This window comes from Pelobates fuscus, chromosome 3 (genome assembly GCF_036172605.1).
Source record: "Pelobates fuscus isolate aPelFus1 chromosome 3, aPelFus1.pri, whole genome shotgun sequence".
In the NCBI taxonomy this organism is placed as follows: Eukaryota; Metazoa; Chordata; class Amphibia; order Anura; family Pelobatidae; genus Pelobates; species Pelobates fuscus.
In genome coordinates, this window is record NC_086319.1 from 9,396,406 (window position 1) to 9,412,671 (window position 16,266).

Sequence of the window (16,266 nt, forward strand, 5' to 3'; positions counted from 1 at the left end):
TTATCAGACTTGATTATCTCCAGGACTAGGGGAGGGAATTGTATGTTTTTCTTGTAACTGATTGGATGTACTTTGTCCCTCCCTGTGGGAAATGACTTGCATAAAAGCCAGTTCTGTTGCACCCTTCTTCTAGACTCCGGCTGATGTTTGGGTGTTCATATGCTTTATTAAGGGAATCATCTTGTAAAGCTATTGTATTCGTATGGATTTAGTTTATTTCATCTGCCGAACGGAGAGCTATAATCACGGATGCCCTGGACGTTCGGGAGGAAACTACCGAATGAGGATTGGATATCCTAGGTTTCCTTACATCCTCCATTCTGGAAAAACTGCTTTGAATTTTATTCAAGATAACTATTATACATTTTATTAAAATTTCCTGTTTATCTTGTTAATAACAAACTAATATATTTTGAGCTACAGCTCATTTAGTTGAATAACTTCTGTAGGCCTAAAACCCAAGTGAAAGTCTATTTGTATTATTTTTTTCAATCCCATTACTGTCCTGGGGAAAACGCTGCATTGTTACATATATGGTTTTCGCTACGTGTCTCAGGAGTCCGCTATATGAAATAACAATTTAGCATCCAGTGCTAGGAATATAGTCTGATATATTGGAAATCCCTGCTCTTACACCAAGTGCACACTGAGAATGGCAGCTGTGTGTGGCTAGCACTAATGGGCAGGGGGCACACTTGGGTTTAACTATTTCAAATTTAAAAGACATATTTTAAGTCACTGTTTGCTTTGTTTCATAATAAAATACATAATGATCATTTGACATATTTATCTCCTGCAGAGTTGAGATATAGTATTATTTAGGATTCCCTTAACACTCGTGCAATAAATGTAACCAAATTAATCTCTAATGCTTTCAATTATACAGTCCTACTCCACACCCTGCGCAGTAAGCAGACTAAGTGGACTTACTGCCATGACATATACCCACCACAGCTCCTTTTAAAGGAAGGTTAATACAAGCATGAGGAATGTGTAATAATGAAACACACATACTCTCCATCAAAGAACACACCAGCAAACTCACCAGAACTCATTTATTACATTACAATAAATAGGAGCATTACAGACCCCAAAAAAAAAAAAACAATTGACTACTCACACAGAACATACTCCTATAAAATATGAAACATGGAATTCAGTGGTCATTTTAATTTGTAGTTAATTGTGTCAGTGACCATAATGTGGTCATCACAATCGGCATGTATCAAACAGATTAAAAATAAAGCACAATGTACAAAATGTGCATGTTTCTATACAAAAATAGTTACAATACATTCCAGGTAAACATGTTACTTTTATCTTGGGTGGAGGAAGAGTACTGCACCTTAAACCAGTGGAGCTCCCACCTCACCAAAGTCAAGAGCAATATAGTAAGACAATATTACGTGTGCGGTAAGGGGAGAGCAATCTAAATACAAGACGAGGTTATGGCAAAGCATGAGGACTGTTGCTTTCAGCGATTTCACAGAATGTGCTTATTTATTGCCAAATCCCAGGGTAATTAAAAATGTTGGCGTGCTACATTAAATGGCCGTGCCGATCAGAGCCAGGCTTCAGACTGGAATTGCAGCTAGGTGAACTTATTCATATTCAAGTAATGTAGACTGTATTTATCCGTAGGTACACTCCTTTTAATGCCACATTAACAAAATGTGCACAGCAGCAGCCATTACCCAGAGGGTGGTGGTTATAGAAAGCTCACACACACACACAAAAAAAAATTAAATCCACAGCTGGGCTTCACATATAATGAAACAATGCTTTAACCCCCACGTCACTGGAGATGGCAAAGCGTGCTCCAAGGCACTAGTGAGATCAGAGGGGTGTCCGATCAATAGATGGTTAATTACTCATTATTTGAAAGGAGCATATTTCAAGTTTTATATATAAACCTTGTTACACACCCCTGGCTGTCAGACAACCAGTCCTGCTACTTCAATTAAATGCATGCGTGCTTGTTTTCATTGGTTATATTTATTGATTTGGGCAGGGGGAGTGTCCCTTTATGTTGTTGGGTGACTGAGGTGGGACACCCCTGAGAGGCGCACAATGCCAGTTTTTAGAGTGTGTGAATATCCATCAACTGCTTAATAGAATACCAGGGCTGGACATAGAAGCCAAACTTTGTTGTTGTTTTTTTTGGTTAAACAAAACTTGCCCTTCAATAAAATGCATTAAAAGCAAGTCTCTGTATAATAAATATGGTTAAACCCACAACTGTGGAGGAAGCCGATGTCTTGGGAAGATGGAGTTATTCCAGTACTGCTGATGTCTGATGCAGGTTAAAGAAGATTTTGGTAAGATAGCAAATTACAAAGTTCTCTCATTTAATTATGGCGAGTACTGGAAAAGTGATGATACTGTAACCCCCTTTAATCCTGTGATGATTTAATGAAAGCAAACCTGTACATCTTAATTAAGGGTTCTGAAATAGTTTGTTACTCCGGCTACAGCTGCTTTTATTTATTACCGTGCATCTAGTCATCAATTTCAGGCAAATACAATGCACTGGAGCGTCTCTGGAAGACACAATAGATTGCTAGCTCCCTGCCCTAAGAGAATTATGTTAGCAATACGGATAGTATAAAATAGTTTGTTTCCATCTGAGCTGCACTTATTTTGAGGTAGGATGCCACAGAAAATATATTGCCATAAAATTACAACCACTGCAAAAGCTCCATGAAAATACCTCAAATGGAACAAATCCTGGACACAAAATAACCATATACAGAGAGCTGGAGCCAGACACATCGCTCTGTGTGGAGTAGATCAGATCAGGCTTCCTGCAGCTCTGTTTTCATCATGCTAAATGTACCAACTCTGGCCATAATTACTGGATCAGAGCTACATTGAAACATACTGGAGGGGTATTATAGTGGCCCAGTTAACCCCTTTAGAGTGAAATATTTTCAGTTAAATGTGGATGTAGACCCACACGTGTGAAACTGGCCTTTAGGAACTAAAGTACTGACTGCAGTCTGTCCCAGTCACAGGATTGGTTTCCTAGAGAGGCTGTAGAGGATTGAAGACAGTCGCCAACAATCAGCTTTTGGCAAAGTGCTGGTAGGGGATATATCCTTAAGCAAGAGCTATAAAAAGGCCAGACTGTTAGCAAAGTCACTTAGTTATTAAACTACTGCAAGACACGATAAGTAGTGCAATTTAGCATCTTTACATCTAAAAGGCATTAAAGCAGGGAAAGAAAAATAAATAAGTGTGTATTTCTGCAAAACAAGAGATGTTAAAGATCCATGCAGCAAGTCAAAGTAGCACCATTGCCATTATCACATTGTGGGAATGGGTTCACTTTACAGATCAGTGAGGGACGAAGGAAGAAGCGATAGGACGATGGAAAGCAGATGTAGTGTGTATTGCATGCCCACTGGAAGAGGCATATCAGGGGGGAGGGAGGCCCCCTCTAGTTAACAAACTGTCCTGTTAGAAATTGTGAGGAGCATAGCCAGACGTGAAGATGACACCACTGACAGCAGCACATGGTTTAGCTAAACAGAGGAAGCAACCTATAACAGATGACAATGAAACCAGGACACTTGTAGACCATGTGATGAACAGATACAATGCCGTTGGCAGCAGTAAGACCCGGCCTTCACATTGCTAGTTACTTTAGCTTTTCACAAGGCCTGCAGTCAGAAAATTAAATACTGGCACAAAAATTAAAATGATTGCTTTCAACTGTCAGATAAAGTGTTTTCTCCAAGCAGAAGCCACAGGTCTCAAAATAAAGAGAAGCAAAACGCTAATAATTTAGTGTACGGAACAGAATCAGGTTTCTGCATGCTTCGGGATGGGTGGGTGGGTGCAGGCAGACAGGACATGTGCCGGTCACAGAATTGTACACTTTGTCTTGGATTTCTTCTTTTTCTTTTTGCCGTCTTTGCTCATCTTCTCCTTGTGCTTTCGAATTTCTCGTACTAACGTATAGAAAGCATCATCCACACCCTGAAGGGAGACAAACCATGAACCGTGAGTAAGGAGAGCTTACACCAAGAATCTAAGCTACACCCAGAATAAACCAAATTTTAATTCAAGCCATTTGATGAGAGATTTCAAGATATCCTAGCAGATATCGAGCTGCTTACTCACACTTCTGAGACCTCTCCCACACCAAGGGAGGCAGGTAACACACAAAATTCAACCTTCAGCTGTGTCTTCCTCAAATACAATGCTTTATAGCAGATGTGTGCAGATTATTATATGTATAAGCTGTTACAAATGGATTCTAGACCTGTCCACTGAAACAAACCCCAGTGCCCCTGCCACCAGTCTCTTCTTCCTGTATAACATCCTAATGCAAGCCATGCAAACCTAATAACTGAAAGAAGGTTATAATAAACTATCAGATAATCCATAGGGCAGATATAATTTATAAAAAATAAAAAAATCAATACAGGACATTTTCACCTCAAATCTAGAAACCTCCTAAACCACCCAACTGGTAGAAGACAACTGATGGCATTTTATAAAACCTGATTGTCACACTTGGCACAGAAAAATGTCGTTTACCAAGAGTGTGTCCCAGCAGTCATCTCCAACTTTACAGAGGCTGGGGGCAGTAACTTTTTAGAAATTTCTTTTTAAAAAAGGAGATCATTGCATCCTCCAGCATCACATTAAAATCCACACAATTTGACCTCAAACACACACGTACTTTTGCAAAAAGCTCCCCCTATACTTTGACTGTTCCACATAATCTCAACCATAGGCACCCTCCTATTAGCCCAAGACACCGAAGGGACAGCACTTACCCATTACATTACCAGGCATTTTTTAATTTTCACACAGCCTGGGGTTTTCTCTTCTTTGCTCATCTTTTTCAATCTGTATTGTCGAATTTCTCGCACCAGTGTATAAAAAGCATCTTCCACTCTCTGCATTGTAAAACAGAACTCCTTTAAAATATGGGGTTCAGGGACACATCTTGGGGACCCTGGAGTTCGAACTGCCTCTAAGAGATGTTTTTTGGGTTAAGCCCATTTCCCCAGTACAGTAGGTGTTATATGGAGCCCAGATAGAATTTGGAGAATTTTCTAAGTAGAAGAATTATTCTTAATATAATTAAGGATCTAGATAAAGCCATCATTAGGTTATTACATGAATGAAGACTAAAGCTGTGAAAAAGATTTTGGTAGTGTCTGGATGGCAAACTAAGAGCAGCATTCATGGGACAGTCGTTTTCATAAAGTCAATTATAATGGGCATTAAACTTAATGATCAAATTAAGGGAGGGAAACATTAAAATGGATTCCCCCAAGATTAAAGAAGATTTAAATAGGCAAGACCAGCTACAGGCAAGTGTTTTTTTCTGTTTGTTTTTTGATTTAACACAGGAAGAGAGATTGTTTTGTCAATGCAGAGGATGTCAAGAGCCCATCACCAATTAAATATTAACCCACCACACAAATAAATTAATCTTCACCCAGCCTGGACTACGAGCAGATCTGAAGAACGGTCTGATTATGACCAATGATACACTTTCCCAGCCAAAACACAGAATGATCAGACTGAAGTTTGGTAGCTTAAAAGGTGGAGGAACAAGGTGTTTACAGAATCTGAACAGAGTAGAGGCAGCACCAGTCACACTGCAAGTTATACCAATGTGCAACTTTTCTGCCCATCGGTCTTGCAGTAGTAACACTACAAAACCATTTTGGTACAATTCTAACAAATGCACTAACTACCAAACCAGTCTCAAACCCTTTCAGGCCACTAGCCTCCCAGACAACCCATTCTAGTAACAGTAGCCAAATCAGCATGCGTCACCTTCAGCTACTAACACTTTGCTAGGACTCCCCATCCTTCTAAGCCCTGTCCTAACCAAGCCTAAACTATTTGTACAGAAGCAACAGTGTAATAGCATTTCAGAGTTACCAAACAAGCTTTCACTATCCCAATGTCTCCAAAATCCTCCTTTAATAAGTTTGCAACTCATATTCCCTAGGCTGCAGATTCTAAAATGCCACACTCCCTGTGTATAAAAAAAAAAAAAAATCAGTAAAGACTAGGTTTTTTTAAAAAAAACAAAAACCTTCCTCCTTCAGGCTCTTTACAATCAAGAATGTTGACCTAACAAGATCATGAAGGCATTAACAGAGAATCGTTAAACTGTAAACCCCAGTAACAAAGCCTCTGAGCACGATCGTTATTACAGATATGGTATCTTTAGTTTGGTCAGTTCATTAAGAGCAGAAAGGACAGCTGTGATCGACATATTCATTAAAAGGAAGTCACGTTATTTAGAAGAGCTTGTAGATCTTTGTAAGAAGTGATGCCGTAACCAAGTGATTAAACCAAGTTGTCAAGGTGAAAGCTTCATGTTAGATTGATTTACTAGATTTATACAAATTAAAAGGCAATCAAAGAGCAGAATTTATCCTTTAGGGGGATTTTGTAGGAAGACTTCATTTTACCTGTCTTGTCTTTGCCGATGTCTCAATGAATGGAATTCCATAGCTTCGTGCCAGATCCTGCGCTTGTTTTGTATCTACGGTTCTAGACGGTAAGTCACACTTATTGCCTACGAGAACCATGGGCACATCTTCAGAATCTTTAACCCTTTTTATTTGTTCTCTATAATAAAAATAAAAACCCTTGTTAAAGATTTATTGGTCGGCCACATAATACATTAGCAAAACTACTCTAATTACCAGTGTGATTTTTTTTTGTATGCAGTTAAAAAGGTACACTGCGCCAGAACCACTACAGTTTATTGTTCTGAAGACCCAACAATCCAGATATTTAGGGTAACACTTTAGTTTTAGCAATATAAACATGTAATCCTAAACTTAGATATAGTGTCCCTTCCAGGGTCAACTGACATGCTGCAAGAATGACCTGGATGTTCATCAAGACTTCCCACCCAATAGAAGAGATATAACCCACTCAGAGCAAGTCAGATGTTACAAGTCTAATTCTTTTCTCTAGGCAGGCAGCATTAACATGGAACACTCAGTGTTATGAATAGTGCAAGTACCAGTAAGGTCATAAATACAGATTTAGAAATAAGCAATCCTAGAAAGATCATAACAGATATAAACTGTGTTCCCATCTTGGGAGCCAACTATTGATTCTGGATTTTTTGGAACAACCCAAGCATTCAGCTTTTAGTGCAAGTATAGCATACAGACAAAACATTCCACAAAGGGAGTGAAAACCCTACCTATAATTGTGAATGTCTTCAAATGATTTTGTATTATTGATAGCAAATACACACAGGAACCCCTCTCCTGTTCGCATATATTGATCTCTCATAGCACTGTACTCCTCTTGACCTGCAGTGTCCAGGATATCCAGGAGGCAAGTCTCCCCATCGATGACTACTTGCTTTCTGTAAGAGTCCTGCAATGAAAGGGACGCTCTTAATTCAACATCTAGGTGATCACACCTTTCCCCATTACAGGGATGCAGCACAAAGTCCATACACTGCAGAGTCAGCTCACCTCAATCGTAGGGTCGTATTCATCCACAAAGTGGTTCTGAATCAGCTGGATTGTTAGAGCACTCTTGCCAACGCCTCCAGCACCAACTACCACAAGCTTGTACTCTGTCATTTTGATAGATCTGGAAGAAGAGAACACAGAACTAGTCAGTAGAACTTGGTTTTTAAAATAGCGATTTGTGGGGGATTATTAATACACCTGAACCACACCAGCCCACCATCTTTAATTATAGTTGCCATATGTAGAGTCAGATTCAGACCTACACAAAATGCAATTAAGATTCTGAGCGACTGGTCAACGCCCGAAATATTCACACTTTAACCCCTTAAGGACCAAACTTCTGGAATAAAAGGGAATTATGACATGTCACACGTGTAATGTGTCCTTAAGGGGTTAAGCAACATGGACACCATGCAGTGTTAGATTAATAGGATAATATAAAGCTTCGTGCAGATCTGGGATAATCAGCAATAAGCGTTAGTGGAATTACAAGTCCCAGAATGTTTAGCTATAACTAATTGAAGAAACGAAATGGCAGAGCATCAAGGAGGTGTAGTTCTATATTGTCTGCTACAGCAATAGCATTTATTAAACATGCAACCATACACTCATTCAATAACTTTTCATAAGGAAAAGATCCATCTGTAGTGTCTAGTTATCGTCCCATCTCTTTAATTAATTCAGATGTAAAAATATTCTCATCTATTCTGATTATTAAGAGTATTATTAAAACGCTTATTCATAACGACCAAATAGGTTTTATATCTGATAGATGGGTGGGCTCTAATTCAAGAAGAACTATAAGCATTTTAGATAATGCCAATAAGAAACATATCCCTGTTATGACTCTAGCAGTCGATGCAGAAAAAGCTTTCGACAGGCTGAACTGGAAGTTTTTAGAACTAACTTTAGAAGCATATGGAATAAATGGATGGATGATAAGAGGAATCATGGCCCTATATAAAAACCCTTCTACTAGAATAGTAGGCCCAAACGTATGTTCCGATTGGGTACCAGTAAAAAAATGGAGTGAGACAAGGGTGTCCGCTCTCACCTCTACTATACATCCTCTCAATAGAACCTCTAGCGGAAAACATTAGAAACAATGTAGATATAAAGGGATATAGAACAGGAGATAAAGAATCAAAAATTAGTCTCTATGCGGATGATATCCTTTTAACAATCACTGAGCCAATTAGATCATTGAAGTATCTAATGGAGGAAGTTAGGCGGTATAGCCAACTAGCAAATTATAAACTGAATAATGAAAAAACAGTTGTAATGAGTATTGAATTAGATAAAAAAAAATCAAGAGAGGAAATTAGCAATCTCTATGCATTTACATGGGCACCCCAGAAATTTGACTGTTTAGGAATATCTTATACGAAGAATATAGAGAGAATGATGGAAGAAAACTTTTTGAGTCTCTTAAAAAGTACAAACTTACTACTAAAGGATTGGAGAAATATGCAGCTTACGTGGTGGGGCCGCATTAATGTCATCAGCTCTTATGTTATCCCTAAGTGGAATTATCTATTTCAGATGATTCCACTCAGGGTTCCAGATAGCTGGTTGACGCTATTACAAAATAACTTGGAGAGATTTATTAACAAGGGCAAGAAGAATAGAATAAATAGAAATACCTTATCACTAAAGACCAAGGAGGGAGGACTAAATTTCCCTAATATAAAATTTATATATTGGGCTAACGTGATAACGCATATGTATTAGGTCCCAAACGGCGGCGGCTAAAGAAGAAAGTTGGTTTAGTATTGAAATGGAAGATTTGAGACTAAAAAATATAGAGGGTATACTTTGGAATACGAAACCATTAGAGAAGATGAGGATTGATATTAAAAATAATATTATATGGGCTCAATTGCAGCCCGTTTGGGAAGAAATTAAAAAGAAAATGGGTCTTAAATATACAATTTTAGATACAGCAAATCTGAGCGTAATTGAAGTCAATATGAGCGATCTTTGTTTGGACAGCGGGCGTATTCATGGAATACACAAAGTCTCGCAGATATTAGGCTCGGGCAATATATTGTCTTTTGATACTATTTTACAAAAGTATCACTTATCGCAGCGAGAGGCATTTACTTATTTGAGACTTAAATATTTTTTGCAGAAATATCTTAATAAAGATTCCGGAAAAGCTCCCATAATGATAAAACGTATATTTTCACATCAGAACGTACCGAAAGTTTTATCCAAAGCAATAGAGGTGGTAAGAAATATTAATGAGGTAGTTAGTTTTCCTCAGAAGATTAAGTGGGAAACGGATCTGAAATGTCTTCTAGAACAAGAGGAATGGTGTAAAGCTATAAATAATACCTGTCGACAGGTGCAATGTTTAAATTTAATAGAATGTTACTATAAGGTCATCTACAGATGGTATTTAGTTCCCAATAAGCTATCCCTGATGTATCCAGGGGTCTCTCCTAAGTGTTGGAGATGTGATAAAGAGGTGGGCTCATTTACCCACATTTGGTGGAGTTGTCCAAACATCCAGAGTCCTATCAAGATTATGCTAAGATTTATAAAAGCTAATACTGGGATAGATTTAGATATGAAAGCAGAGGTAGTTCTGTTACATATGCATTGGCCAAAGATGTCATACAGTAATAGTTGCTTTATTATTCACTGTTTTATAGCATTTAAAATTATTCTTGCACGGAATTGGAAATCTAATAAGCCAATTTATTGGGATACTATTAAAGATCAAATCCATCTCCAGATGAGGATGGAAAGAGATCTGAGCATCCCATATTTGAACTCCCCTAAAAGAAGAAGAGACCTATGGCAAAGTTGGATCGATAAAATAGAAACTTAGATTAAAAATCATATTGAGATATACTAGACCTATTATCTAAGGAATAGTTAGAGCCTTGAGCGTAACGAGACTACCTCCCAGTGCCCGACCTTGCAGTTAACGGTGTAATTGTGTTTATGTATTGTAATTGTGCGGACTATGTATAGTATGTACTGGACATGTCTAGTCCTATTGTTATATGTATTTTTGTAAAAAACGAAATAAAATAATTTATACTTAAAGGACCACTCTAGTGCCAGGAAAGCATACTCGTTTTCCTGGCACTAGAGTGCCCTGAGGGTGCCCCCACCCTCAGGGACCCCCTCCCGCCCGGCTCTGGAAAGGGGAAAGGGGTTAAATCTTACCTTTTTCCAGCGCTGGGCGGAGAGATCTCCTCCTGCTCTCCTCCTCCGATCCTCCTCTTCTCCTCCCCGTCGGCTGAATGCGCACGTGCGGCAAGAGCTGCGCGCGCATTCAGCCGGTCACATAGGAAAGCATTCATAATGCTTTCCTATGGACGCTTGCGTGCTCTCACTGTGATTTTCACAGTGAGAATCACGCAAGCGCCTCTAGCGGCTGTCAGTGAGACAGCCACTAGAGGACATAGGGGGAAGGCTTAACCCATTCATAAACATAGCAGTTTCTCTGAAACTGCTATGTTTATGAAAAAATGGGTTAACCCTTGAAGGACCTGGCACCCAGACCACCTCATTAAGCTGAAGTGGTCTGGGTGCCTAGAGTGGTCCTTTAAAAAAAAAAAAAAAAAAAAAAAAAAAAAAAAACTTTTCATAACCCACACGGTGCCAAGTAGCAGCTCTGGAGGAAAGACAGAACCTCAAGAGCTCACAAAGATGTACACGGGGTACCACAGTGAATTTGGGGTTTTGAGTGCAAGTGAGAAGCTCTCTGCCAAGACCCTCCATCACAGGTTTCACATTTTTCAACCGCATCTCCAGAAATCCATTAACTCCGACAGGGAGTATTCTACACACGGACATACGTCTTATCCAAGAATGGGTGAAGATGCCCAATCCAGTTAGATTCGTTGTCCAATATTAACCGGACGCGAGAGGAACACACTATTTTAATTCACCGGAATCCACTGGACAGAGAGGCCAAAGTCTGCAAGCTGCAATGAGCAGGTACTGCACCGTCACGTGATCCAAATACAGACCAGAGACCTGAAAAGGTTGGACTTCAGCAAGAAGAGCCAATTTATCTGCACCAAAGCAGTCTGTAAAAGGAAAGCCCAGAGGTCAAACAAGACCGGCATGAACATCACCACACAGTTACTAACCTTCACACAAGCTCTATCCAGGGTTACAAGTGACCCCCCAGAAAGACATTTCACTTAACAAGCAGGGTATCGGGCAAATGGCTGAAGATAGGTCACCAGACTGCGACCACATTCTATCCCCAAAACTGACAGAACAGTGTCCGCTATACAAAAAAAAAAAAAAAAATACATACATACACACATATATTTTTTAAATGACAGATAATTCTGAAGGAGATGGTCCCATTGCTCTATGTCAACCCTCACATTGAATATCTAAAACCAAGTGACTTCTATTACAGGGTGTGCACAAAAAACACCACACAGCGCTGGGTACGGATAACAGATTACTGAAAGTACCCTGTCATCTCCCCTGACCAAACCCCAAAGGCTGCAATCATATCTCCAAACATTTCAAATCAGACATGAGAGGGACTAATTTTAGAGGTATGGGTGAGGCTGTCCTGAGACATTTTAGGAGACTTCTCAATACCAATTTAACCAAGACGTAGTTTAGAACAATGCATCTTATTTACACAGACTGGTTTCTAAACAGACAGTAACCCTCATACTCACACAGAGTCCCACCGTAAACACAACACACAGTAAGAACACAAACACAGACAGTCATGGATACACATACACACAAGAATACAGGTAAAGATACACACTGATTGTGTACGCCGTCAGTGTATGAGGGTCTCTACATCAATGCGTTTGTATGGGCGTGTATATGTGAATGCACATGTATACATGTGCGCGTCAGTGTGCATGTCCAAATTGACAACATGACTGCTGTGGCCTGCACAAGCTCTGCCACTGAACCATCTGAGAGTTTTGCCCCCGCTGGACCACATTACAGCCATCAAAGGTAGGACAATGGCAAAACACCTTTGCCACACACATAGCCATCACTCTATTGGTGGGAAGGGGACAAAGAAACACTAGGCTGTGGGAACACAGATCAAAAGGTCAACGTAGCCCTCAATAGATCTCACCAGATAGGACCCGCACAGAAGATGCAGTCTGGAGACCAGAAAAATGGAACAGAGTTCTAACCACAGCTTTTGCTATGGAGGATGCGCCCCATATTCACACCTTTATCTTTACACATGAAGTCAAGCTCTGTGTCAAACCGTGATTACAGGTTATGATTAATGTACGTTTGCACATTGTATTATATACATGCCATACATACAGAGCAGTGCCGGTTATTCCTGGTACATATCCAGGGTATTGGATGGGGCTGGATTTCCTTTACTCCCCTGGAGACACAAATAAGGTGGGTGGTGGCAGTTTCTTATACGAGGTTTATATTAACCGAGAACAAAGCCAGACAGCACCTGAATTAGAGTTTAGCAGGTGTTGATATAACCTGTAAGAGCAGCCATTAGCTAGTACACCTGTACAGGCGACCAGTTTAAACAAGGCATTGTGCCAGACAGGTGCACTGGGTTGGGTAACCGGTTCCCCCAGCCTGTTGTATTAATGGAAAAGTGTAAGTAATGGCAGCCGTCTCTGCACCATCAGGACTCTCCTTTAACAAGCCTGAAGACACCTCAAAGCAACTTACCAGAAGCTGTGAGGGATTCCAGTAGCCACAGCCTCTTAAAGTGAAACACACCTTGCATAGGAATGCACTGCAAAGGCTAAATATATGTGAAATAAAAATACTCCTTAACCTTGCAAGGCTACCGAACCATTCAGATCCAAGTGAAATACAAACGTCTACATAGAAGAGCTTAGTGAGAGTCACATAGTTGGTGTTAAGAAACTAGTATTGTGATGGATAGAAATTAATGTGTGTAAAATGTCTATTTACTAGGTGTACCTGTGTTCATTTATTACTCAAAATGGCTGCTAGAGTACCCCCTCCCATCGACCAAGACCCTCGTGTAGCAAGATGGCGTCTCCATCCGGAGCTACACGCAAAGACAATGGCATCATACCTTGGACGAAGCACATCAAGATAAAATACTTAAGACCTAACCAATATCTAACCCTTAACCAATTGAAAAGTTTTACTTTCTGTATTTGCACACATTGCAATCTTTTGCCTATTTAAGGGGCTACCCACCCCCTGACAATACACTTGGAAGTTTTCATTTAACTGAACTTTTCTGTGTGTGGGATTTCGTCGGCGTGCGCGCTTTTTATTACATTTAAAACATTTGGACAGGGGCAGATATTCAAGCAAACACTTGGTTTGGTCCAGAACAGTATTGAAATAATGTAAGAGAAGGTCTGAGTGAGTGACTGTACTGGTAAGACTTGTGTAAATCATGCACCCTCTACAATTCCAGCCACCTCTCACTATTGGCTTGCAGGGAACCCCCACATCCCAGCCCTAGCTCCCATAGAACTCTTAAAAAACTGGGCCCTACAAAGCCACCACAAGCTGCCTACACACAAACCCACTCAAAGCATGTTCCCAACATCCCAGCTCTAACAATGAATCTCTACGGGGCCCTTCGAACGCACCGCTAACTGTCCAGTAACTCCTTAAAGGTTGGCCCCCTACTACTACTACATCCCATCACTGCTGTGTCCCTCAATCTCACCCCTAGGTACCGCCCGGACACCCCATCACTGCTGGGTCCCTCAATCTCACCCCTAGGTACCGCCCGGACACCCCATCACTGCTGGGTCCCTCAATCTCACCCCTAGGAACCACCAGGACACCCCCCCATCACTGCTGGGTCCCTCAATCTCACCCCTAGGTACCACCAGGACACCCCCCCATCACTGCTGGGTCCCTCAATCTCACCCCTAGGTACCACCAGGACACCCCCCCATCACTGCTGGGTCCCTCAATCTCACCCCTAGGTACCACCAGGACACCCCCCATCACTGCTGGGTCCCTCAATCTCACCCCTAGGTACCACCAGGACACCCCCCATCACTGCTGGGTCCCTCAATCTCACCCCTAGGTACCGCCCGGACACCCCATCACTGCTGGGCCCCTCAATCTCACCCCTAGGTACCGCCCGGACACCCCATCACTGCTGGGCCCCTCAATCTCACCCCTAGGTACCGCCCGGAAACCCCATCACTGCTGGGCCCCTCAATCTCACCCCTAGGTACCGCCCGGACACCCCATCACTGCTGAGTCCCTCAATCTCACCCCTAGGTACCGCCCGGACACCCCATCACTGCTGAGTCCCTCAATCTCACCCCTAGGTACCGCCCAGACACCCCATCACTGCTGGGTCCCTCAATCTCACCCCTAGGTACCACCAGGACACCCCCCATCACTGCTGGGTCCCTCAATCTCACCCCTAGGTACCACCAGGACACCCCCCATCACTGCTGGGCCCCTCAATCTCACCCCTAGGTACCGCCCGGACACCCCATCACTGCTGGGCCCCTCAATCTCACCCCTAGGTACCGCCCGGACACCCCATCACTGCTGGGCCCCTCAATCTCACCCCTAGGTACCGCCCGGACACCCCATCACTGCTGGGCCCCTCAATCTCACCCCTAGGTACCGCCCGGACACCCCATCACTGCTGGGCCCCTCACTCTAAAGCCATTAATGCTGGGCCCTATATCTCACTTTGTGTCCCCAGATTAGACACTGGGCCCTTAGGAACGAATATCTCCGTCCGTCCGTCCCCCCCACCTTCTCACCATTCAGAGGCTCACGGTAGCTGCATGTCGGCCAGAGCAGGCTGGGAAGAGGTAGGATTGCTGCCCGAAAAGACTCCGGTATCTGGAATGAGGCCCTCACGTATAGCGGGGTCGCTCTCTCTAGGCCCGGACTGGGAGCGGTATAGCGGGGTCCCTCTCTCTAGGCCCGGACTGGGATCCCTCTCTCTAGGCCCGGACTGGGAGCGGTATAGCGGGGTCCCTCTCTTTAGGCCCGGACTGGGAGCGGTATAGCGGGGTCCCTCTCTCTAGGCCCGGACTGGGAGCGGTATAGCGGGGTCCCTCTCTCAAGGCCAGGACTGGGAGCGGTATAGCGGGGTCCCTCTCTTTAGGCCCGGACTGGGAGCGGTATAGCGGGATCCCTCTCTCTAGGCCCGGACTGGGAGCGGTATAGCGGGGTCCCTCTCTCTAGGCCCGGACTGGGAGCGGTATAGCGGGGTCCCTCTCTCTAGGCCCGGACTGGGAGCAGTATAGCGGGGTCCCTCTCTGTAGGCCCGGAGTTCAGGCCGCGCAGCCGGAGACTCCCAGGGGCTCTTTAAATACGAGCTATAAATACTACCGCATCGCTCTGCTGACGTCACGCAAAATCCGACTCTGCCATTGGACTGAAGGCGGGATCGTGCAAAGAAAACACCGCCTTCCCGATGTGGCACGCCCACTTGACACGCCCTGGGTGACGTCACGCTCAAAACTGTTAATGGAGAGGCTTGGGTTCAATTGTGATAAAACATACACTGGGACTGATAGGGTTACACTGTAATAATACCTCATAATATAACACACTGGGACTGATAGGGTTACACTGTAATAATACCTCATAATATAACATACACTGGGACTGATAGGGTTACACTGTAATAATACCTCATAATATAACATACACTGTGACTGATAGGGTTACACTGTAATAATACCTCATAATATAACATACACTGTGACTGATAGGGTTACACTGTAATAATACCCCATAATATAACATACACTGGGACTGATAGGGTTATACTGTAATAATACCTCATAATATAACATACACTGTGACTGATAGGGTT

At 42.3% G+C, this 16,266-nt stretch overlaps 1 protein-coding gene across 2 annotated transcripts; it reads right to left on the reverse strand.

Annotated features, from left to right (window-relative positions):
- Positions 1-1,016: 1,016 nt before the first annotated feature.
- Positions 1,017-15,754, reverse strand: KRAS (KRAS proto-oncogene, GTPase). 2 transcript variants are annotated; one of them, XM_063446683.1, is made up of 6 exons: positions 15,200-15,754; positions 7,479-7,599; positions 7,199-7,377; positions 6,450-6,609; positions 4,788-4,910; positions 3,893-3,981 (listed from the first exon to the last, which is right to left on the reverse strand). In XM_063446683.1, exons 2-5 carry the CDS (start codon positions 7,587-7,589, stop codon positions 4,791-4,793), a joined length of 570 nt encoding a protein of 189 aa, XP_063302753.1. In that variant the 5' UTR covers positions 7,590-7,599; positions 15,200-15,754; the 3' UTR covers positions 3,893-3,981; positions 4,788-4,790. The 2 variants fall into 2 exon arrangements, with proteins under 2 accessions (XP_063302754.1, XP_063302753.1); XM_063446684.1 differs by lacking the exon at positions 4,788-4,910 and having other exon boundaries at positions 1,017-3,981.
- Between the last annotated feature and the right edge of the window lie 512 nt (positions 15,755-16,266).